General features: G+C 39.8%; 2 protein-coding genes across 4 annotated transcripts in view; one reads left to right on the plus strand and one right to left on the minus strand.

Annotated features, from left to right (window-relative positions):
- Positions 1-21,894, plus strand: part of si:dkeyp-23e4.3 (rho GTPase-activating protein 7) — a 125,268-nt gene extending 103,374 nt beyond the window's left edge. For 2 of the 3 annotated variants that reach the window (XM_007231705.3, XM_007231706.4), the window contains exons 2-14: positions 31-102; positions 231-312; positions 784-847; positions 1,088-2,388; positions 2,536-2,709; positions 5,287-5,446; positions 6,362-6,560; positions 8,227-8,440; positions 11,387-11,501; positions 15,170-15,391; positions 15,513-15,730; positions 17,814-17,987; positions 20,122-21,894. In XM_007231705.3, the coding sequence (XP_007231767.3) occupies positions 31-102; positions 231-312; positions 784-847; positions 1,088-2,388; positions 2,536-2,709; positions 5,287-5,446; positions 6,362-6,560; positions 8,227-8,440; positions 11,387-11,501; positions 15,170-15,391; positions 15,513-15,730; positions 17,814-17,987; positions 20,122-20,230 (3,104 nt within the window). In that variant the 3' untranslated portion in view covers positions 20,231-21,894. The remainder of the gene's footprint in view (positions 1-30; positions 103-230; positions 313-783; positions 848-1,087; positions 2,389-2,535; positions 2,710-5,286; positions 5,447-6,361; positions 6,561-8,226; positions 8,441-11,386; positions 11,502-15,169; positions 15,392-15,512; positions 15,731-17,813; positions 17,988-20,121) is intronic. The other variant, XR_007424978.1, reaches the window with a different exon arrangement.
- Positions 21,895-25,554: 3,660 nt separating this feature from the next.
- The window catches only part of rars1 (arginyl-tRNA synthetase 1), a 44,111-nt gene continuing 43,535 nt past the window's right edge, over positions 25,555-26,130 (minus strand). The window contains exon 15 of the mRNA XM_022676250.2: positions 25,555-25,762. Within this exon, the coding sequence (XP_022531971.2) occupies positions 25,653-25,762 (110 nt within the window). The 3' untranslated portion in view covers positions 25,555-25,652. The remainder of the gene's footprint in view (positions 25,763-26,130) is intronic.

Raw genomic sequence — 26,130 nt, forward strand, 5'->3', positions numbered from 1 at the left:
TCACTCTATATGCACTGTTTCTCTTTGTAGAGATCGAAGCCAAGGAGGCTTGCGATTGGCTGCGAGCGGCCGGCTTCCCCCAGTACGCGCAGCTTTTCAAGGGTAAATATTTATTTGTAAAATTCCTAGTCATGCCTCGCAACAAACTGATCGTGGCTCCGACCGCAAATATGCTAATCGCCAGCAAACACTGGTTTATTGCTATTCAAATTGCCTTGTTTGTCTTCCAGATTGCCGCTTTCCAATCGACATAGACTGGGTAAAGAGCGATCATGAATTCCTGGATAACGATGCAATAGAGTCTCTCTGCAGGTAGGGTGATTTCTTTATCCTTAACCATAGTAGAACTGCATGCACTCTATACTGCTTTACTGCTGGTGTGTATACATTGGTGTGCCAGAGGTCATAAGATACGTAACTTGGTCGTGAAGAGTTTTACTCAAAGGGATGGCTTGGGAACACACCTGTATTGAGGGGTTACCTTGCTTGTGAATGAGGTTGAACACTGGCCACTTAAATTATCAAGGCAAGGCAAGTTCAGGCAAGATCTAATAGTGGGTGACAGATAACTTTTTTGCACCATTTATGAATTTGGGTAGGCATTTAACATTCCTTGATACTGTAAAGGAAGGGAATACTGTATATATAGAGACATGCCTACGAATATCCAAAAATGTTTTGCACGTCAGTGTACTTCTTTGGTAATCATAAGACGTGGGAATTTTGGGAGATATCACAATGCTACAACTCTTGTTTGATGCTTGTTCTTTCTTCTGTGTCCAGGAGATTAGGCACCTTAAACAAATGTGTGGAGATGAAGCTGGAGCTGGGCAGATTCAAAAGACGAGTGAGTTTATGAGAACTATTTGAATACTGCCTCATTACATAAACAAAAGCAATCTGCAGAATAAACTGTCACATAATTATACAAACTTTGTGTTCCACATCCAGAACCGCCTTCCATAAATGTTTTCCCAAAGAGCCTCAAAGCTTTGAGATTCTGTTAACTACAAAAAAGATCACCCGGAAAACTTTTTACAGTAATTGCATAATGCTTTTGCATAACTCATTCCTATCTCTAATCCAGGGTGACCATGACGAACACGAGGAGCCATGCGCCATCAGTCCGAAGTGGTCCTATGACAGCAAGAGTAGGCGCTGGGTTCGTACAGGTGGCATGGACTTCTTGCCGTCTGTGGAAAGCCCTGTCCCAAGCCTCAGGAGGTCAGAGAGTTGTGAAGCTTCTTTGTCAGACAGTGGCGAACACCATGAAATCCTCTCCATGCACAGCTCTAGTGATGCTGACAGCGATGGGGGCAGTACCACCCACAAAACTGCAGAAGAGCAAGAGACAAGCCGAAGTTCCTCCAGATGTTCCTCCACCTACAAGCCCCTGTCCCCGGACAGCTCTTGCAGTGGGCCTCCATCCCCAGGAGAGCCTCACAGTTTCAGTAGTGAAGAACGCCTTCCCGAGAAACCCCCTCTAAAGAAAGGACAGAGCCTCCTCCGAAAGATGGAGAAGCTTCGGCTCAGAGGATCAACCCTAAGACCTCATGGTCATGGCGGGAAAGCCCGACTAGTCATCAGCAGTCCTGTACTTCAAGAGGGTCTAGGTGAGGACAAGCTAGAGCAGTTTCACTGCTTTGACATTTCAGAACTCCAGGATAAAGCTGGTAGCGCATCTGGTTCACCGCCTTCGGACTCCAGCAGCAGTCCCTCCGAGAACAGCAGCGCCATGAGCACCCCTAGCCCAGTCACGAAGATCCGCAGTAACCGCAAACGGATGGAAATCCAGAACAAGGCGAAACAGGAACAGGAAGATACTCATATCAGTGATCAGGAACTCCAAAATCAACGCAATCTGGGAGCCAACCCTGTCTTCGAAGTTCCACATGATCATAAGCCAGGCACTTTTCCAATGGCTTTAAGCCACAACACCATCCTCTCACCTATTGACAACACCTCGGTCAACTGGAGGACTGGGAGCTTCCATGGGTACCGTGGTCGAAGGTGTCGAAGCAGTGGTTCCAAAGACCAGGAAGCCCCCTGCAGCCCTTTGGCAACGTATGATCATCGCGTCAGCATTTACGACAACGTCCCAGATCATCTGCACATCACAGATGACGATGTGTTTTCAGCCTTGGATAGTGTAATGGAACGTATCAGTGGACTGCAGCAGTTGGTCACTTCATGGACGGAAAAACTCTCTGAATATGGAGATTCAGACTTCTCGCCCTCCAGCTCCCCTTCGCCCTCCTCGCTGACGGACATCCACCTTGAGATCAAAGAAACAGATGAGGCAGATCAGACCGGATCAGATCAGCAAAGCTACGACAAGAGTTCAGAGGCACCGTCAGAGACTGTTCAGCCAACGGATCGTCCGTCTTGGTAAGAAAAGTTTATGTCTTGTTGAATTAAAAGATAAAGCAATTGATTCTTCAGACCATGAAAAATGCTTTTTCACTAATCATAGTCAATCATCAGAGACCAGGATACTAATCCAACTGCTGCTGTGTGCTTTTTTGAACATTTCAGTGCTCGGAAGCTTCACTGGTCCAGCGAACAGACCTTCCTAACAAGTACCTCCACCAGCCCAGGCATCGAGGCCCAGCCTGCTTCGCATGTTTTAATGCTGCAGAGATTGAGCCTGCTCAGGCTCACTGCTCTGATGGACAAACACTCACCCTTCAGCAAGCAAGGCTGGAACTGGTAAGATGAGAGAAGACTGATAAAAGGAGGGAAGGGAAGGGATGTGGAGTAAAGAAGCTAGGGAGAAGGAGAGGAAGTCTAAATGAGTGTGAGGGGGAGAGTAAGAGAGAAAAAGACAGAGTGAGACAGACCTGTTGTTTAGAGAATCATTTATTATTTATATGGAGTTGCAACCTTGGCGCGGCCCTCGCCAGACAAAACAGGAGGTTTCAAGAGCAGCGAACTTAAAAAGGGAAGGCAAACCCTTTCACCTTGCCTGCATGATAAAGCATATGCTTGCTATGATTTTCCTTTTGCAAAAAAAGGTGCACAATTTGAGGCATTTTGAGGCCACATCGGATCTTCGTGTGCACAGACATTGAAGGCCACATCGTCTAAACACAAAAGGATTGCTTGTTACTGTGTCACTGTCTCAAAGGTCTCAATGATCTGACTCCAACTGACTTAAGAAAAACTTAAACTTAAATGCTGACGCTTAAAGTATGACCCTTATTGGCTTCTCTTGGCCATCAGCTGCTTGAAACATGCAAGATCTGAGTTACGAGGCCAATGGCTGGAAAGGAAAAGCATGAATGAAGAATGAATGATTCCTTTCTATCAGTACTTGGTGAATAGCGCTGATCTTAGATATTGTATCACCAGATACCCCAGTCCAGTAGGCTTGTCTACATGACCAATTGCCTCTAGTTCTTATTTTCCCTTTCCTTTATTCACTCTTTGTTTGTTTTCGTCTCTCTTTTCACAAGCACTTCAGATGTACATCTATAGCTCCCCACGGGGCAATTAATAACCCATTTGACATTATGCATTTGTGTGCTGAACTGGAGTAAAAGTGATTGCTTAAGGCAAAAAAGAACAGCATAATTGACTTTTTGAGGGCAGAGTAATTGGTCTATTTGTTTTAACAACCATTGAGCTAACTACAAAAGAAATAACCTTCTCAAGATCCCCACTCCACCCCATAACACACTCCCGCAAATGCACAAGCTCCCATTGATTGCTTGATGCTTGGGTGTTCGGCGTTGCCAATTTTGTAGACGAATTAAGGCGCTTGATTTCAGATCTTGTTTTTGCTTGATGCTTCTTGCTGCATGCATTTGCTGCAGCACCTTTTTTAAACTCTTCCTTTCATCTGTGAAGAACGATGTTTGCTACCGGTTATTACAAAAGCAACAAGAAGTGTCAGCAGGGTCTACGTACATGCAAACATTTAGTCACATTCAGGCACCAGTGGAACATTGTTAGGCTAATGGAACGAGGTGGATGCTGATATTGTTTTTAATTGAACAGCCGAGTTTGATGTTTAAGTGTGTTAGGCCAGATTGGAAATGAAGGGCTAATGGAAAGGAGCGCTATCAAGGGGAACCATATTGTATGAAAATTTGCGAATCCAGTTTCGGCCGGGTCGCTCTCGCTCCTGCGGACCGAGATTTGACTGGCTGTGAAGTTTTATCTGGAGGTGCCTGAACCTGATTTATATAGAAATAATGAGAAGCGGCCCTTAAATTGCTGTCAGGTTATCTCCTCGGCTACACAGCTTGTAACCATGGCAGTTAGTTCTCTGGCTAATGAAAACAGGCCTTGCAGAATGTAAATCAATATTGGGCTGCACTGAATGAAATGGACAGTCTGAAATTTATCATGAGCCTTTCGCTAACAGGCCAATATGTATTCAAGGATTAAAACCGCGGTGCCCACGTTAATTGCTTTATTTCTTTACTGCCAGTTTCATCAGGCTTTCAAACACTCAGAAGGTAGCACCGTGCTTACTTCAGCAGGCGAATGAAACGTTCTTAAAAAAATGTCCACTCACAAACTTAACGACAGAGTTGGCGCACTGGCGATTCTTCTCAACTCAACTCATTTTGCAGAGCTGGCTTTTTTCAGAAGTGCCACAAACCAGTCCAGTCCGTCCAGACCAAAGGATCAAAACTGAACCATGGTCTGGTTCATTTGCAGTGTGAAAGCACTTTTCTGGATGGTTCTTGATGAAGGTTCAGACTTTTGGACCAGTCACAGGAAGTTTAGGCAGCCCATTGTCATCCATTTATTTTATTAACAATACAGAAAAAAAACCTGGTGTTGTGCCAGAATTTGACTTCCCTGCATGTGCATGTATTATGCAGCAGTGTAGAAGCAAAATGTCTATGCTTGTGACTTCTGTATCCTGTATCTGTTGTAGAACTGTAGATAAACCCACATTTATGAACAGAAATAAGGAATCCAAGGGTAATCTGTTATGCTAATGCTAATTCTGTAGCAAGCACATAAAGGGGAAGTGAATTCTAGCAGGGAAACAGAATTCAGCAAAACACGTGGAATGGCATCTTGCCAAAAAGACAATGATCTACACTTGACACAATCAGTGTCAGGTATAAGGAGATGTAGTCAGAATGTGATAATGACAGAACATAGGAAAGGTTCTTTAGTCCACTCAATAAACTGCAGTGTGAAACCAAAACTAAACGGATCAAAGGAACCTTGATTCTGACTCTGGCCTGGACTTTCAAGTGTAAAAACTAAGCGAAAGTATTTTAGTCATAAGTCATATTTGAGTCATGTTTTCGTTTTTTGCAGGACTGTGCCCAAAGTCTACAGGAAAACCAAAGCTTCTGAGCACAAGGGCAGGAAGGTGTTTGGGGTTCCTCTGCTCCAAAGTGTCCAGCAGTCAGGAAAACCTCTGCCTCCAAGCATTCTTAGAGCTATGGAGTACTTGAAGACCGAATGTCTGGATCAGGTGAGCACCTAGGATGAAAAAAAAAGCATTTTCAGCCATGAATCTTACAAATTTCATGGCCAACATGTTCATGGCAAGGCAGTGTGAATTATCATTTAATTTAAGTTTGAGTTGAAGCAAGGCCCAATAGTGGGTGTCAGATGCATGGAACATGATTGCTTTTGAGGGACATAGAAAAAGTCATGGGACACATGGGATACTATTTCCTGTTCTTTAACATCAGAGTTCCAACCCTTACTCTACTCAACATCTAATGCTGTATTTTGCTAATACATTAGACTTATATTGTGTATTTTAATTATTTAATTCCTGCTGATGTTGATTAATTCAGTAATGCTGTAATGAACAATTATTCATAAAGATCTCATTCCATCATTTTTTCATTCATTTTAAAATGTCTAGTTGTGGTCTCTAGTACGAATAAATTCCATGTGAGTCGTTTTTTGTGAAAAAAGGGCTCCAGTGATCCGGTATAATGGTGCTTTAGTCCCGTTGGGGAGTAGGATATGCATATGAATATTCTTACATGCAAACATATCACCTCTAATTGGCTAACAGCATTGCGAGGCAGGGAGTTAGAAATGTTTTAAAATATAGATTTTTTACACTAATATCAGACTTTGCAATGTCTTATATTACTTTACAACATGTGTAATGCCTTGCTAAGTGCAGTTCAGCCACTGAGCTAGTCTTAGAGTCTCTGTAAAACGTGAAATCCACCGGAGATCCTATGTTAACTTATGTAAACACACAGAGGTGGGTAGTCCAGGTCCAGAAAGTAAAAATCCACCCAGTGTTTTGTTTTCCTGAGCTGCAGCAAAACCGCATGCTTGTACAACTAACAAAACAAAAAGAACAAGAAAAAATGGATTTTAGCTGAAGGAGACCTTTAACATAATTCTTAAAAAATTACAGGTTGGCCTCTTCCGGAAGCCTGGGGTCAAATCTCGGATTCAGTACCTGAGAGACATGGTGGAGGCGGACCCTGACGGATTTTCCTTCGAGGGCCAGTCAGCCTTTGATGTTGCAGACATGTTAAAACAATATTTCAGAGACCTACCTGAGCCCGTCTTCTCCAGCAAACTGTGCGAGAGCTTCCTACACATCTACCAGTGTAAGTAGTCGCAGGCCTAACTTTTACAGCTGTAAAAAAAAAATCTAAATGCACATTTATTTCATGTTTTTTCATAAATGAGAAGAATTTTACTCACTCCAGTGAAAAATTGTGATGAACGTCAATAATGCACGCCAATGTATTTTTTTTCCTATTTGTTATAAATATCTTCAGTCTATTGTAGTCTTGTTTGTTGCTGCAGTTGGTGCCATTGTGGCACCATAGAGCAGACACGAATAAACACTGCATTGTTTTCAAATAGATGAATGTTTATTAGCATGTACTAAGCTGCTGCGTCTGAGAGACTAGTAGAAAGAAAACACCCACTACTACGTTGGTATCATTGTTCTGATAACGTCAATAACGCTTTATGATTAAAATAGATCCCCAATTCCAGCGTGCAATGATACGTACAGCTAAAAAAAAATTGGGATAGAGCAAAAAAAAGGGCTGGAAATATAAGTGATATTTAAAAAAATCAAGAAACCTACATGAATGGACAGAAAAGAGTCTCTCAGAAGAAAAGAGGCCAAGAGGTTCACCAATCTACAAAAAGATAGTGAAGATTTTGGATATCCTGCCATCTACAATACATAACATAATGGGCCCTATCGTACATCCGGGGCAAGGTGCGATATGATGCTCTTTGCTACTTTACACCCCATAAACGGTCTATTTTTACGCCTTGCACTTGTGCCATTAAAACAGCAACGTAGTTTAGAACTAAATCTACACTGATGGGCGTGGTGGTCCAGAAGTCAGGTGCGTTCAGGTAAATTTCTGGCGCATTGCTATTTTGGTGGCCAAAAACTCTGGTGTGCCGCTGATTGGTTAAAACCATGACAACAGTCAATCATCAGAGTCCATTCCTATAAGTGTACAGCCCCTGGATCTGTGATGCAAAGTGCAAACCTGACTTTTAACTCAACAATAAACAGAATAAAGAGTAAAATAACATTGCTGTTTCCTTACCTCAAGCTGCTGGTGTACCTTCACAATATGAATGCACAGGTTAGTATCCTCTGCTGAGACACGTAAAAGCACTGCGCTGTTAAGATACAAACGTGCCAAAGTCAGAGTGCACCTGGCTCTTAAAGGGAATGACGACCGGCACACTGATTGGTTTATTTCTTGTTACGTCCAAAACACTCCCATGATTAATTAAGAGAATTAGTTAATACCTTTTGCGCATTTCGAGGCATATTTTTTGTGTCCTCACGATCCCAAAGACACATCAACATGTCCTTAATCAAGCTGTGTGATGCGTAATTGAACGGTGCACTATAAATCCCTAAATTAGGACCCAATACCATTAAAGGACTTAGAGGTTCTGGAAAAATTCCCGAGTGCAAGGCCAGACAAGGCCAACAGTTGGTATTGGATGCTGGTGATCTTCGTGCCCTCAGGTAGCAAAGCATCAAAAACTGGCATGCGGTTTGAGGGCCCAAAGATCATTAGGATCTAAATCTTGCACCCATAAATTTGATGTTTGTTACCTTTATTTAATTACATATAAGTTGCTTATCTAAAAATGCACCAATGATTGCAGCACACAGTATACTGTATTTACTGTATGTACCCAGTGAACTGAACAGTCTCCCTGGCTTACTGCGCATCTTGTCCATGGCAATTTTCTTACTCTGAGCCTCCTCCTCATCCATCACAGACTTCCCAAAGGACCAGAAGTTTGCAGCCGCCCAGGCAGCCATCTTCCTCCTGCCTGATGAGAACCGGGAGGCACTTCAGAGCCTCCTCTTCTTCCTCCGAGAAGTGGTGGCCTGCATGGAAGAAAACCAGATGACGGCTACTAATGTCGCCGTGTGCCTGGCCCCTTCTCTCTTCCATCTCAACGTCCTCAAGAGAGAGAGCACCAACAGCAGGTATTTTGAGGGGAAACGGAGAGATCAGCATCTCGCCCGATATCCCAGGAATTACGCAACCCTCTACGTTATTGCATAATGTTGAGCTAGTGCCAGGTTACCTCACATCTGTTTTACTAGCAGTGCCCTAATTAGTTCCACATTGTCCTTTCAGCATTGCGCTCATTTCTAGGGCAGTTCTGCCCAATAAAGATTACATCAAGCTCCGCGGACGGTCCAACTCCAGCTCAAGTGTTTTGAAACACATTTCTGTGTGCGGAGTACTTACGTAACACTGGCATAGTCCCACAGCTGGCTTTAATTTCATTCCTCGGATAAGGGAGATATTGTATTTGTAATACATTGCGATGGCTTCAAAACACTCACATGAAGAGCAGGCTTGAAGCAGAAAGAAAAACGGGGGGTTATGTTGTAGAAATTGTTAATATTGCAGAACTTTCTTTGAACTTCACTTCTGAGGAAATGAGGAAAAGTTCAGTTTGTGTCCTGATTTTTTTATTTTTTTTGGCAGTGATTTTCTCATTAGCATCCAAGCCTGAGATCAGTTATCTGAGATTGCTGCCTAGGAAAACCGGGGACACTAGAGACGATTAGCCTGGTTTGCTCTCCATCCCTCTTGCTTTTGTGTTTAGAAAGTAAAGATCATACTATCATTCACAAGAGGAGGTTGAGATGTCACAGCTAGTCAGTTTAAAGGTCTGGGAAGATAGGGCACCTATGATACGCACTTATTTTGAAGACGTTTATCAACTTATCAAAATTTCATGATCATGCACCTTTCACATTTTCCACCCAAAAAGGGCACCCAAATAGACACTTTGTCTCTTTTTTTACCACTCAAGAGGGACTTTACTGATGTTTTTTTTGTAGATATGGGGGCACCAGAGGGGCGGTTGTCCCCCCTGCTCCCTCGAAGCCCACCACTAAATTGGTCCTGCAGCTTCTCCAGCGGTTTTTGTTAGTATATCTTAATTTTCTGGCCTTTTGTTGGCAAATGTCAACTTATAGAGCACATCATCATAATGTATTGCAAGAAGTGGCACACTAGTGGGCACTTTATCACAATTTCCACACAAGAAGGGCACCCAAAAAGGTACTTTGTCTCTTTTTTGCCACTCAAGGGACTTTTGTGAGGCTTTGAGTTCAGTTCTAATATAAGACTGCTGGCTGTGCAGACCAGGGACACTATAGACAATTAGCCTGCTGTGCTCTTCGTCCCTCTCGCGCTGTGTTTAGAGAAAAAAAGAGCATGATATCATCCACAAGAGGAAGTTGAGATGTCACAGCCAGTCCCCAGAGAGTAAACGCATTCAGGCAGCTGATTCAGACACAATCGACCCGAGCTCCCGCCATCTTTAGCGTGCCAGCTGCTGTGGAGTCGGCTAGCTCCTTCAGCCTTCCTGCTGAGCTCTGGGTGGAGTGCTGTAAATTGGCGCACTTCAGATTGATATCTTTTTCCTTGACTAGACACAAGGAAGTTCTGTGAGGAAGAACACTGGAACAAAAAAGGGGGGTGGATAGAGGGAGTTTTTTTTTATTAGGTTGTGAAAGGAAAAAAAGTGATGCACTAGTGCCACAGGCTTAATATTCTTTTAAATATAAAAGTAAGCAATTTATCATAATAAAAGACTTAGTGTCTTTTGTGTCTTCAGCTAAGGAGTGTAAATTTAATGGAAATACATTTAGACCAGAATTAATCTACCCCTACTCTAAACCTTTTAATAACTTAATAATAAAAGTAATTTTGTTCATTTTATACAGTTTTTTTAAACCTTGGTGTAGGGGTGGGTTCTGTAACGCTGCCTGGTTAAGTTTATATATATTTTAAAAGTGGTTAAATAACAATTTAAAAAAGTGATATTTTGTTAACGTTTGGATTTTTTAATAAGAATATCAATGGGATAACCCTGCCCCTTTAATAAAGTAATTATTGGCATTGGTGACATCACAATCTCCATACTGATTTTTTTTTTCAAGGAACTGGAGGCCCTTTGCCATATGTTTACCTAATATTTCTCATATTGACTCCATCCTGTTCAAAATTCAAAACTTTAGGTCAACCACAGTTTTATTGAATGCTTTTTTTCTCATAAAATTGTAGGACTTTGGTGTAGTGGGAAGGTAAAATAATAAAAAATGCCTATTTGTTTGTATACAGGCCAGATTTTTTTTTTTAAATAAGAAAATCAAAAGATTATCAAATGACTGTTGAGGAACACTTATTCATTATATTAACAGTATTTATTATGTATGTTTCAAGAAATAATATTGCAAGAATTTGAAATATGGGAATGGGAAATGTAGAACTTTTTTTTTTTTTTTTTCGTTTTTTTGGTTGTAAATAGACCAAAATAGAATAGAATAGAATAGAAAGTTTTACCACATTACAGAACTAATATTATAAAGACCTCATGCATATTCATTTAAGATATAAGTTTTAAGTGATATTCTGTAGAAATTGGGAGTAATGGGAAGTAAATCCACGGAAAAGTGTCCATTTGGTTTCGCATAAACCAGATTTTTGAGTTCTATAAAACCAGCAAATCAAACTGAACAGCATGAAATCCATGAGTGTAGCATTTTGGAGTAATAAGAGGTAAAAATGGACAGTTGGGGGGCGTTTGTGCTAAGGGCACCCAAATGGCTAGTGCCAGCACTGCATGCACGACAGAACAAAAAAATAAAAGTGATTAAGCTGGAAAATTCAGTTTCTCTGAAGTCTTTAGTCTTATAAATATAATATACATGTATATTCAGATAGTGACCCAATTTCTTTGTTTTCGTTACATCAATACACTCTCCATAGAGTCTTCCAGTAAGAGGAAGTTCAAAGGAAAGAATGATCCTTATTTGGGCATCCCCAGAGCATCACAGCCAGGTCACCATGCTAGCAGCGTAACACTTTCCATGACAGTTTTCATGACATGTCCTGTTTTTCGGGCACAGGTCAAGCCACAGGAAGTACAGCTTGGGAATTCCGGACCAAAGGGATCTAAGTGAGAACTTGGCTGCCACTCAGGGGCTGGAGCACATGGTGGATGAATGCACTCGCCTCTTCCAGGTACTGTGAGCGTTTTTCCACTGAGCTAGCACTAATGATTGTATTTTCAATCTGACAAATCTGGGATTTTCACAGATATGAGTGTTTGGAATGCATTTTCAGAATGCTGAAATATGAATTAAGTAGCAGCTTTTAATCCAAGTCACAATTTGAAATGGTGTCATTTTAGGATAATATATTTTTTTAAAGAAAACGTACACATTAACTAAGTAACTAAATAAATGAGTTGACCAAAGGCAATACCATTTCAGGGGATGTAAGTAGAGATCCAGAGTGTTAATATCCAAGGAAAAACTACATTTATTATAGCTTCAACCACTGGACTGGATTTATTATATGGGTGCAAACATAAAAGTTCTGCATTCCATTGATCTCCTAAGTTAGAATGTCAGAGCTTCAAATAACATTACACCAGAGTTGACACCATTGGTTGGGCATCAAATCAATGGCTTGGTGCTCTAACCCCTGAGCCACCACTGCCCTCTAACCGTATTTACTGGAGAATGTTGGCATTTATGTCACAGGTTATCATTGTTAGCCAAACTAGTTGATAACAAATCATTATATGGTATATTTTGTGCAAATTTAATGACACAAATAAAGTGCTAATGAATTAGGATTTTACCTAGGGCTATCAACATTAAAGTGTAAATGCACATGATTAATTTGGAATCAGTAATTCTTTTTTTTTTTTTTTTAATGCAATTAATTATACCACCATGTTTGACTCCAATTTTCGCAGTAATCTGCCCCGCCCTCGCCCAACGCGCATTTTTTTTTCTGGAGCGGTTCACTAGTAGGAAGAATGTGATCTGGCCTCAATTTGAGCCAGCTATCAAATATACTTCTTTTTAATTGAGCTAAACTGCTGATTAGGCACAGTTTAATTAGATATATAAGACAGATAATATACTGCTATGCACAAATGCTGTCTCTGCTGCTCCATGCTGTTTACACCATGAGCATGGTAAGTACAGCGTTTACTGTCCGCAGCCGAATGAAAAATCTTTAAGAGTTCTGTGTTAAAGCAGTTTTTCACTGAACATATATACGCGCTGGAACACAATGTTCTCGATTATTATTTTCTTGCTGACCAATCAGAGACAGTTCGCTTGCGTGGTTTATTGGTGAGCATTTTGATGCTCCAAGTAAACAAACTTATCAACTGATCCAGACCATAGAAAAGAACTACAGGTGTGAAATCGCCATTTCCTACTCAAATTAAGTTCTAATTCAGAAATCCTTACAACCAAGCTGAGATTTTTTACAATAAAAAATACATTTTTCTAACCAATTTGTCATGCTTACAAGTATATACTAGTATTTTCATTGACACCACTAAAATAAAAATAATTGCATTTTACATTTCTTACATTCATTCTTTGATTAACATCTAAATATCCATTTAAAAACTTGCATCTTAAGAAGAACAAATGTGATTAATGACAGAATACTGTTGTGATTAATTAGATGAAAAATTTTAATCGATTGACACCAGTTATTCTAACCTCAGTGTTGGGGAGACTTTTACAGCCTTTCGAGTCAGAAATCTAACTTGTGGGGGTGTTCCAATTGACATTTTATAGTTGAAACTTGGACATTGCGATATCTGCGTTAAAATGGAATGCAGCGTAAATTTCCATAGTAGGCAACAGCCTGTATTAGACAACTATATAAACGTGTAGATATTAATACAGGAAGATTGCAGCAAAATCAGTGTTGTTAAGAAACAAAACCTGTTGCTACCTGTGTAAAAAGCATACATTTGTGAGCAGAATATTTTGCTAGACATCATAAAGCCACTGTGGGCTAATTGTGTGGGCGCAACCTGTGTTCCAATCTTTTTTTTCTCATAAATCTGGACATTTTATCTCCACTCACTCACTCACTCATTATAATAAAGGTTAGGGCATAAAGGCGTTAATGTGACATTATCGCGGCAGTTAGTATTATTAAAGTGCATGCTAGCTATTTAAGTTCCTGTCACAGTTTGTCACTGTCCACCTGTTCAGCTGTTTAGCTGTGAAACTTTTTTTCATTCTTGCTTCTTGGCACTATTCTGATTTTTCCCCCTTACTTTTTGCCTCTGCGTTTCATTTTGCTACACTGTTAATGCAAAAACCAATTCACTCTGTGGAGCACTGCCTGTTCACCAGCCCCACCATTCAGAGCACTGCAGCAGCAAAGCTCAATCAGACTCAGCAAACTGGGGTTATATCAGATAAGGAGGGGGTACTGATATAGCTGAATTAGTACTGAACACCTGAATTAGTACGTGAAAAAATGTACATTTGTACATTAATATCTAAGCTTGCAGGTGTTTAATATTTAGTGCAAGTTTTATCACATTTTCTGCTCAAGGAAGGCTCTTTTTCGTCACTAAAGAGAGAATTTAGTGATCCTTTTTTAGCCGTGGGGGCACCAGAGGGGCAGTTGTCTCCACTGCCCCTTCCCCACTGTAGTCCACCAGTTAAAAGTTTGGACACACCTTAAATTCTGTGTTTTGTTTTGTTTCTTTCATTATTTTAAAAATGCTCTGCATCGTAGATTAGCACAAAAGCCATCCAAACTATGCAGAAAAAGGTATGGAATTGTATGGTAAACAAAAAAATGTTAAACCAGAATATGTTTTATATTTTTGATTCTTTAAAGTAGGCGCCTCTTGCTTAGATGACAGCTTTGCACGTCTTGGCTGATCTTGATTTAACAGCTGTGAAGTTGTAAAGAGGTAGAGATAGTAGTATTTTTAAAATAATATTCTAATTAATATTATGACAAAAACTACTCAACTAAGTAAAGAAAAAAAGTCAAAAAATCAGTCAAAAAAATCCCAAAGAATTGTACAAACTTTAAAAGTATCCTTAACCCTTGTGTGGTGTTCATATTTTTTGTTACCCGTTTACTTTGTTACTTGTATTTAATTCAGCAAAATTAAGCAATTTTACATTAAAATGCTTTACACATGCTTGCTTCACCTAAATTGCAAGCAATATAAAGAGCTTACGTGGTTAATATTTGCCCTTTACCTTTCTTATGTTACATTTCTTTCAAAAAGTGCTACTCTTTTTTTTTTTAGTTTTTTAATAAAATTTAAAAGAAAACGAATTAAACTCAAGATATGAGTAGAAAATTGGTTTAGTTTCTAACTTACAAATGAAGCAATGTTTATTAGCCCTTGGCCAAACATACTGTATGTAATATAAATGTGTGTGTGTGTGTGGGGGGGGGGGGGGGGTGTACAGTGTGTGTTTATCGAAAATGTGTTTTGATATATGTTTTTCACAAAAAATGAGCCAATGCCAATGAGTTTGAGTTAGAAAAAAATATTTTTTTAGTATCATTTGATGAAAAATGAAAACGGGTCCCACAGACCCGAACACCACACAAGGGTTAAGTGCAGTCACAAAGACCTTTAAAAACGTTGTGATGAAAGTGGCACTCATCAGGACCACCCTAGGAATGGAAAACCAAGAGTTTCCTCAATTTTTAAGTCTCAGAAACTGCAAGATTACAGCATCCCAGATTAGAAAGATTAGTAAGATTAGAATTCTAACCTATTGTTAACTAAAAAATATATAGTTTTTCATTTATTTATTTTTATCTTGCATTAAAAACTACCTACACTACCTAAATACCACTTTCTCATTCCTCCAAATTCTCCCTTACAGATGCCACATTACTGGGAGGAGCATAACGCTAGCTTGTTACCTGAAGATGCCCTCAACGTGGACGGAAGTTTGGGCTCTCCTCTCCACAGCGGTGAGGCCGACCTATCGGAGCGTTCACGGCTAGAACTCACAGTACAGCAGCTCCTCAGGGAGGTTCGGGAGAAGCCCAAAGGCTGGGTGAGCTGCTCGACCCTCGACCACGTGGACGTGGCATTTAAAAAGGTGAGAGCTTATTTGTTCCGAACATCCTGGTAAAAGTCAGCCAAATGAGGTGTGAGGGACCTCGGGTGTTTCCAGGGAACAGGAAGGTGAGGTGGTGGTAACCACAGTTCCTCTCCTGCAGGTGGAGGACGCATACCCCTTGTTGTTGTGGAAAGGCTCGGTGGAAGTGGATGCCCCCCAGCAAGAAGTCCTTCAGCGCGTCCTGTGGGAACATGGGCAGTGGCAGGGTGACCTCCTGCACAGCGAGGTGGTGGAGACCTTGGACAAGGATGCGGAGGTCTACCAGTACACCCTGCAGGCCGCTGGGGCTCGGCCACCGCTGCAGCATGTGCTGCTGAGGTAATGAGCCGTTTACTGGCCCCGAGTGATTTTTCTTTTGTATGTGTTTAAGCGCTACTAGGAGGTATTAATACTAGTTACACAAGGGTCATTTTCCAGGGTCATGATTCAGAAGGACGATATATTGATCTGAAGGTGCAGATACAGCTGTATTGATTTTGATTCTTTATTTTTTATTGTCTTTACTCCAATAGCAGTGGCGAACCTTTACCATTTGAGTTAGACCATTACCATTTGAGTTTAGCCAATAAAAGTTGAAACTGTAATAAAAATAACTCTACAAAAAGGGATTTTTTTTTTTTACATTTTACAGCAACAAATGTAATTGTATGGTATTGAGATTTAAAGTAATAGACCAACACAAAGTAGCACATAATATACAGAACAGTGAAATGGAATGGAAATGATTGGTTTTCAAACGTTTAATCGTACAAAAGTATTCAAGTATTTATTTTTGATTAATACGCTTGCAGTAAAAATTAGGAGTGACTATAATAATCAAAGCTGAACCAACAAACGTGATCTGAGTACAAGCAAAAGTCAAAATCAGAAAAAAAAAGCCTAGACAAAACATAAGTCCAAATTTATGAGTTTTAGAGAAAAGTGTCACACATACTAATGTCTCTACAGACTTTACCTTTCCACCTTTACAAACTCCACCGCCCATAATGCACCTCTCAGTCATGTGTCTCAACCATCCAATCAGCAAAAGACAAAAAAAGGGGTCAAAACCAGGTCAAAACACATCCGGCAAAACAAAATCAGAGAGAAAAAATAAGAAAGTTTATATACATGGAAAAACACCTGAAATGAATCAAAACACAGGAGGTGAGGCTGATTAAACAATCAGGTACAAATTGGTTAGTTGAGACAAATGACTGGGAGTTGGAGTTTGTGAAGGTGGAAAAGTCTGTAGAGGCATAAAATCCTGCCTTCAGAAGTCAGTAAATTATTTATTAGAGTCCAGCTGTGTATAATTTTGCCTCAGTTTAAATAAACAACTTCCGTGAAGGCCTCAGTGGTTTGAGGAGATTCACCTTCCAGCAAATAACACATATTTGTGAGCAAAATATTTTGATAGACATCATAAAGCCACAATGGGCTAATTGTGGGGGCAACCTGTGTTACCACATTAGGAGGTTGCGATCATTATGTGAACAAGCCACACTGATAACAATGTGGACAGTTCAACAGATTTCAACAGATCAGCTAGTGAATTGGGACACAAAATGCCTTGGGAAAAAACGCCCTTAAAAGGAGATAGGAAGTACAAGGACAGGTGGAAAAATGAGAACGGGCGGAAACTAAAAAAAAAAAAAAAAAAGCTCACCAGAGAAGCACTTTATTTATTATTATTATTATTATTATTATTATTATTATTATTATTTCATTATAGTTCAAACAACCTTCATGGGTCAGATGTTTCATGCTTGTGGGCCACATCTGGCTCGTGGGCCATCTATTGCCAACCTCTGATATATTACAAGTATTACAAATCCAAATACAAACACAATTCTATTTAAAAAAAAAAAGCCCTTTTTAAAGTCCTAAAGGTTCCTCACTGGTAAATGATTACTCTGGTCGCATTTGTGTATTTAGCGTATAAAAAAAGAAAAAAATGGCTGTGGTTTCAGCCAATAAGCTAAAAAAAAACAAAAAACAAAAAGGAGCTTTTGCTTACTTGAAGAAGCCTTCTTCATCAAAGGAGGTCACCAGGAGAGCTTTTGTGTTCTCGCACAGAGAAGGTAATTTTCTGTTGTATTAATCCCGGCATTAACGGAACGACAACACTGAAAAGTGAAGACTAGGTGACTAGCATGATAAGTTCACTGCGCCAGTTGAGACTTGACATGGGTCTCATCCTGGATTAATTGGCCTATTCTGTGACAAATGAGCGCAATAGAGAGAAAATCCCCCGACAACGCCAACTCATGACACGCCCGCCATTTCACATGTAATCCTGTTTACTACTGCTACGGCTGAGCGCGAGCCACCCCACAGTTCAATAAGCCAGCACTGCAGCTTATGCAGAATCCTCAGCTCGACTCACACTTACAGTAAACTTGACTTTCTTCAACTGCAGGACCTGGAACTCTGATCCTTCATCAGGGCCCCTATTTGCGGCATCCACTTCAGTGGAACGCCCCAACATCCAGGCCAGAGGCGTTATGGCCCACGTCTTCTGCTGCCTGTTCCTGGTGGAGCCGATGGGGGCCAAAAGGTCACGACTCACTCGCTTCTGCCGGACTGACACCGGGTGAGTATCGCGAGTCTAAAGTAAGGAATGAAACAATAAACAAAGCAAGAGATGGAAAGACAAAAAAAAGACAAATAGCTCCGCTACACTGTTTCCCCTGTACTTCCGTAGGTGATCAATTTGTTCCCCGCGCCGCTCTTTTGAAGTGAAAGCTCCGGCAGATTTAAATTTTGAAGGAGAATCAATGAAACATGAGCCAGTAATACGGAAAGAGTTGTCGAGAAAATTGAGACGCACACCCGGGGATGTACTGTGACGGCGAAAACATGTAGCGACAATCATTGAAAAATACTGCGCCGGCTTCATTTGGCGGGCACACACCCAGAAGACAGGTCTGGGGGATGTAAAGGAAACAATTCTATATATTGTTTTCTGATTGCATTGCTCCCATTTCCATTTTACTGCCAAAGCAAAGCAAGCCATGCTCTGGTCTGAAACAAGCAATGTACACACTGGCTGCTGCACTTTGAGCGAGAAAAGCTAGCAGGTAAATTAAGATCCTTTCATATTTATCATCATTTTTTTTTTTTTAAATAATATATACTTGAAAAGTTACTTTATTTTAGTAATTTAGTTCAAAACTATGTAAAACTAAGTGTTTATTTCTCTTATTGTTGGTGATTATGGCTTACAGCCAATGAAAACCCAATAGTCAGTATCTCAGAAAATTTGAATATTATATAGCGTGCCAAGTCCTGCTGGAAATAAAAATCTGCATCTTCATAAAACTTATCGGCTGAGGGAAGCATGAAGTGCTGTATAATTTTCCGGGAAAACACTGCACCGACTTTGGACTTGACAGGACACAGTAGATCAACACCAGCATAGGACGTCTCTCAAAACCATCACTAGACTTCAAATGTAAAATCTACTGATGGTCAGTGATGGTTCGGGGAGACATGTCTGTCATCTGCTGGTGTTGATCCACTGTGTTATATTATCAAGTCTAAAGTCAGTGCAGTGTTTTCCCAGAAAATCTTACAGCACTTCATGCTTCCCTCTGCTGACAACTTTTAAGAAGATGCGGATTTCCTTTTCCAGCAGGACTTGGCATAATGACTGCCCAAACTGCCAAAAGTACCAATTGGTCTTATAATATAATATTCTAAGTTTCTGAGACATGGATTTTTGAGACTTCAGTGGCTGTAAGTGATAATCAACAACAATAAAATCTACAACTAGTGCTGAATGATATAACCAAAATTTATTCACAATACACTGTATGTGTTCATTTCTGTCAATACGATATAATTCAGATATTAATACATAACAGGATAAAAGCCATCACCTTGGTGTATGTAATCACGCACTGATAGAGCTGGGCAATATGAAAAAAATATTATATCACAATATTAAAGATCGTTTTTGAAAATTCTTTCATGTATAGTACATTGATTTTTTGTATACTTTTATTGCATATGAGTCAATTAAATTTAGATTTTTTATACTCTCTGTAATTAAATGTACAGTTAGGTCAGTGTCATTTAGCACTAGCTAAACCAAACTTGGTTAAATGATTAACTTGTGCTTAAAGTTTCCAGATTAATAACTATATAATGTTTTAATGTGTTGCCGTTAACAGGGCAATGAACAAAATGTCAGTCTCTGTGCGAAGGTTTCAAAACTTTAAAAATAATACTTAGTTTTTCTATGTCCGGAAAAAACTTGCACTCAGTGTGAAAGGGCCTTTACTCTGCACATCAGCATTTCAGTGCAAAGCTCTGCAATTCATCTGGATGACAACTGTTTGACTGTTTTTAAGTTAATTACAAGCACATCCACGGCCATAAATTACGCTCGGCTCGACCTCCTTTCACAGTCCTCTTAAAACACTTTTTAAAAAAGACGAAATTGCACTTGGTAGAGGAATAATTTGTCGTGGCATTCATTTAAGCCAGTGGCAGCTTGTTTAAAACATTGTGTTTATTTGTGCCTTTTAGAGCTGCTTAACATTGTCTGCAGGCCTAATGGGGCCGATCTCATTAGCCGAGGAGGAAATTGAAAGTAAACCAGTCTTTGTCTGAGGCTCTCGCGACCCATATGTCTCTGTGATGGTCTGCCTAGAGTCCCAGCCCTGTTATTTATCCTGCACTCACTCTGTTCTGCTCTCTTTCTCTATCTCTATCTCTATCAGGGGCCGATCTCCAGAGTGGCACAATAAGGTTGGTGGACACCTGCTTTCTTCCAGTCTGGTGGCAATTAGGGACTCCTTCAGGCCCAAGAGCAAAGAACCCAGGGTGTGAATCGCGGACTCTGGGAAGGGTGAGGTGATTCGCTTGGCCCACGGACAGTTCGGCAATCCCCGGAGCGAAACTACTTTTCAGCTATTTTTCAGCAAATAAGAAAGGAATGGACCGAAGCTAAATGTGCAAGAGCTAGAGCTAATGGACAAAAGCTCCAAATGTATTAGCTCAAGCTACCTGTTTATAGAAAACAATGGACAAAAGCTGGATGTGCAAGAGCTAGAGCTAATTTGGCAAAGAAAGAAAGGAATGGACAAAAGCTGGATGTACAAGAGCTAGAGCTACTTTTGCTACGAAATGAATGGACTAAAGCTAGGCAAGCAAGAGGTAGAGCAACTCTTTACCAAAGAAAGGAATGGATAAAGCTGGATGTGCAAGAATTAGAGCTTCTTTTTCAAAGAAAGGAATGGATAAAGCTGGACATGCATGAGCTAGAGCTACTTTTGCTACGAAATGAATGGACTAAAGCTAGGCAAGCAAGAGGTAGAGCAACTCTTTTCCAAAGAAAGGAATGGATAAAGCTGGATGTGCAAGAATTAGAGCTTCTTTTTCAAAGAAAGGAATGGATAAAGCTGGACATGCATGAGCTAGAGCTACTTTTGCAAAGAAAGGAACGGACAAAAGCTTCAAATGTAACAGCTCAAGCTACTTGTTATAGAAAACAATGGACAAAAGCTGGACATGCAAGAGCTAGAGCTACTTTTCCAAAGAAATGAATGGATAAAGCCAGATATGCAAGAACTAGAGCTACTTTTGCAAAGAAAGAAAGGAATGGGCAAAATATGGATGTACAAGAGCTAGAGCTACTTTTCCAATGAAAGAAAGGAATGGACAAAAGCTGGATGTACAAAAGTTCTAGCTACTTTTGCAAAGAAATGAATGAACTAAAGCTAGGGCTAGAGCTAGAGCTATTTTCCAAAGAAACAAAATGGACTAAAGCAAGGAAAGCACAAGCTAGAGCTACTTCACCAAAGAAACGGATGGATAAAGCCAGACATGCAAGAGCTAGAGCTACTTTACCAAAGAAAAAAAAGGAATGGACAAAAGCTGGATGTACAAAAGCTAGAGCTACATTTCCAAAGAAATCAATGGACTACAGCTAGACATGCTAGATCTAGAGCAACTCTTTTCCAAAGAAAGGAATTGATAAGCTGGACTTGCAAGAGATAGAGCTACTTTTTTTTTTTTTAACCGAAGTGAAACATGCAAAAGCTCAAGCTACTTTTTATAGAAAGAAATGGATAAAGCTGGAGCTATAGAGATGCTTTTTCAAAGAAAGGAATTGACATTAGCTAGACGTGCAAAAGCTTGAGCTACTTTTCCAAAGAAAGAAAGAAATGGACAACAGCTAAACTCCAGCAAGAGCTGCACAGTTGGAAGAGTGTGAAAAAAAGTGGAACTCGGGGGACTCGGAAGTTGTTCCAAAAGAGAGGCATTTTAAATGCGGGGACAATTCAGCCTGCAGAGTAGAAACAACAACAGTATGATGAGATGTTCCAGGAGAGCCACTTAACTTGGCTTGATCAAGACTGACAAGGGAGATTGTCAGAGTAATGAAACGTCTCATCCCATTTGAAGGGCTGTTCCACGGACTAATGCATTGCAAAGGTTGTCTCCAGCACTTCTTTTCTTGCCTCGCTCATTTTTCTTTCCGTTTTTTTTTTGCATTAAAAGAAAGAATGGGAAGGATGTGAAGAAAAATCTATTTCTTTGAGGAGTGGGTCCCTACATCGTTGTTGTACATAGAGCTGCCTCCGCCGCGTCACTTCAAAGCATGACAGACGCGCGGATTCGGGACAGGCGCGTCGCTGTAGGGAGTTTCTTTTGTACATTAGTGACTGTGACACTGATTCGTGCAGGCATGTTGTTGTGTTGGAAACTGTAACATTCACATATTTATTCCAGAGTGTCTGAAAGGGTGTCTGATCAAACTAAACACCTCTATCTGAGGGGGGATGTGACCTGGCACGTTACGATGCACAATGTTTCAGTGCTGTTGACTTAAGAGCCTGTAGTGACTTCAGTTACTACATTTCACTCTCCATGTCTTTGTACATATTTAAAGAGGTGTGTGTTTTGTTTGTGTATATGTGTGTGTGTGTTTGTGTGAGAGAGATTTTGTAATTTGTCATTTTATTCCATTTTGTTTTATCTTTTATGATGATGGAAAAAAATTATAATTTAAAGCTTTATTGACTTTTGTTAATTTTTAAAGAGATATTTTATATTTAAACATATATATATAAAGTATAAATATATATATATATATATATATATATATATATATATATATATATATATATATATATATATATATATATATATATATAGTATAATCCAAAAATTAAGCAGCCTTAACTACTGAAGAGCTATTTTATATTTTATATATAACCACTACCCAACTGTATAAGACCTGTTAAGCTAATTCATTCTACTGAACAGCAAATCCAATGTGTCCAATGTATATTAAAAAAAGTAGTTGCACCCAGAAGGAATCAACAGACAGAAATGAAACTTGGTGGGTAGTCGTGTTAGGCTGTCATGAATGGTAGGTATTCATCTTCTATAATGAGTCCCATCACCAGACCCATCCCTGATTAAAACGTGTTGGATGCTTTATTTTGCCTCCAAACACATTGCAATGTAACACTTCCTTTTGGATGCAACTATGAGAATACAGCTCTGGGAAAAAAAGACCATTTAAAAATGATGAGTTTCTTTGATTTAACCAAATTGGAATCCTTTGGAATATAATAAAGAAGAAGATGGATGATCACAAGCCATCAAACCAATCTGAACTGCTTGAATTTTTGCACCGGTAATTGCATAAAGTTCAGTCCAAAAGCAGTGTGTAAGACTTTTTTGTTTTTGTTTTACTCAAATAAATACCTAAAAATAGCAAAATCAGAGAAACTGATTTAAAAAATCTTATTTTTTTTTCCAGAGATGTATTTGTCATTTTAATAAACCTGAACTAAAAGTCTAAGCAGTGTTTTGTTCTGCAAATGTTCAAACTAAAAAGGTCGTAATCTCTCATTTTTGCACATTTGAACACATTGGAAGGCACCTGATTAAACTCCATGACTATTAAATGTCCGATTTATGGTTGAACCACAGTTTTTTTACTGGTTTGACTGGACTTTCAGCACCTTTCCACACGTTCTTTTCCATTAACTCAATATTATGCTTTTGGGACATGTAAGGTCAAATCAATTGTCTGTTGATGGTATGCTTCATGAATTAAATAAACTCAAATGTTATTGCAAATAGACAGCCTTTGGTTGGTTGTTTGGCTCGCATGCGTGTTCCATTTCGTTTTTTTTTTTTTTTTTTGGCAGTATGGTTGCTTAGGACTTCCCAGCGCTGGGATCTTATGCCCAGATCAGACTACATGATTTTAGCCCGATTTTGACCCGATTTTATTAGAGCCGACAGATTGCCTGCGTCGAATACGAATTTCAGTGTTGCGAGCGACAAAGGTTCGTGTAGTGTGACACAGTTAAAAAGCAGTAATTTGACGTGAGTGACGCCGTCGGAGTGTCTGACAGAAGGACAAACATGTTACAATTTGTTGTATTTTATCGCCTAGTTTGATATGCTGCTCCGCGACCTGCTCCCTGACTCTGACCAATAGGAAGAGTGTTCTGTGGCGCACAGATGTAAAGATGGGAAAAGAAAGCAGGACGGTGCTCCTGTAGTCTGCTGGACGAGAGAAACAGAAAAATAATCTAATAATCTACTTCATCCATGAGATTCTGTTTACAGGCACTGAAACCTAAGTGGCTAGATCTTTACCATACCTCAAGTTCTGTCTGGAGTACAAAAAGCATGTGATGTCCTCCCCACAGTCTCTTCTTTTTTGCGTGTTTCTGAGCACGTAAAGCGCTTCTGTAGCAATAATCGTCAGATGCTATCCTCCTCCCACGCGATTACCTACAAACTCACTTGAGGACGTGAACAATGATTGGTCGGTGACTAACGTTTAGTGTTGCCAGTCTCTCAAATACGACACGAAACGAAGATAACGGCTTAATCTGACATAGTGAACATCGTGAGGGATGAAAATGTTGTGTAGTCTGGGCTTGGCATTAGGTTCAAGTCCTTTTCTGGGTGGAGATCTATGTTTTCTTCCATAGTCCAAAAGCATAGGAGATCAGGTAAACTGATGAGCAGGATGTCCGAAATCGAGATGCGGATTTTATTTACCAGCAGGACTTGGTACAGTTCCCACACTGCCAAAAGTACAAATTGGTCTTATATAATATTCAAACTTTGTGGGGGGGTTTTATTGGCTGTAAGCCATAATAATCAGTAATAAAATAAATAAACGCTTAAAATAGGTCACTCTGTTCTTAACACATCTATATGATAAACGAGTTTCACATTTTGAAGTAACTTTTCAATGAAACTCAACATTTTTGCACTAGTTTATTGTTTGTGTCAAGACCATGAAAATACCATTCATGAAACTGTAAATGGAAAAATCATTAAATATTTATCAATAAGTAAGTCCCTTTTCCTTTTTAAATAATACCACCACACAGATGAAAGACTACACTATGCTGCACAAGGTGAAGAACTGCATAAAGACGAGTCAGAGCTAGCACACAAACTAGCACATTTACCTGCACTTCAGTAAGTAATTAGTACATTTCCCAAATCTATAATTTAGATCTTGCTCGAAAAATTATCGGGGAAGAGCTGGTTACATCCAAAAGAGTAAAGACCAAGCAAAAGGCCCTGCGAGTAAGAAAAATCAGTCCAATTAATCTCCATACTGATTATCAGGCCAGGACACTACATTAATCAGACACGATTCGTTTAATCTTAAAGCCTAAATAAAGAAAAAGCAAGATTATACTCGCTGAATTACTTTATCTAAAATGAAATAATTGCGAGTCTGAGGTCTTTATTTGGAAGGAAATAAATCAAGGGAAAGAGAACTCGCACACAAATAATCTAGATCTCTTTCATAACAACCCAAAGGCTTTTCGTTTCTGCTGCACTGCATTGTAGTTCTATGGTATTTACGGCCAATAAATCTGTAATAATAAAATCTGTTTTGGCAGTGCCACAGCTGAACAACTCATTCATCTGTACTCATTGATGGACATGAATACAGGTATATATATATATATGTTAGGCTGCGCTTTGAAAAGTTATAAACGTCAGTAAATCTTTTTGTAATGGTCTTTTTCTGTACATTTCTGATTTTACGAGCTGTGAAGAATCAAGACTGGCAGCTCTGGCAGGTCGTCCCTCAGTCTTTGGATGGGTATCATGACATTTATGAGAAGAAAATGCTAAACAGAGCCAAACAGGTCTTTACAAGGAGTCATTTGGGTTTTATTCGTTTTACCATAAAATCCAACCGGACATTTATTGTTGGCAAAAAGAGCTTGTGGTCAAGGCAACAACGAGGTCACATCCTCTGGACCGGTTTGAGGCCCAATATGTCAAAGCCCTTCGCCATAACAGCAGCTGTGGCCTCGCACAGGAGCATCCTCCACATGTTGACTTTGACCACCTCCCCTGAGAAGAATAAGAGGAAAAGAAAAAAAAAATAAAGTGTTAGCTGGCAAGTTGGCAATTTTCAGGAACGGCTTTCTTTTCCCATTAAATCAGTGACTACTTGCTCGTGTGGGCTTTTAAAGCCCATTCACTAACTCAACAACGGTAAATGTTATGGGAGGCACTATTGCTGCTTCATTTTCCCCATAAGTGAGATTCAAGCAAGGCTCTGAAAATTCAATAGCAAAGGAACCATAATGAAAAGACTGGATTGGAAAAAAAAAGAGCGCAATAACGAAGCTTTACGAGCAACTGATGTCAATTGAACTGATTAGTGTAATCCATAGACTGTATATAAAGATGGACGCCGTGTCGCCGTTCCCATTCAT

The sequence above is a fragment of the Astyanax mexicanus genome, chromosome 17, assembly GCF_023375975.1.
Source record: "Astyanax mexicanus isolate ESR-SI-001 chromosome 17, AstMex3_surface, whole genome shotgun sequence".
Classification (NCBI taxonomy): domain Eukaryota; kingdom Metazoa; phylum Chordata; class Actinopteri; order Characiformes; family Acestrorhamphidae; genus Astyanax; species Astyanax mexicanus.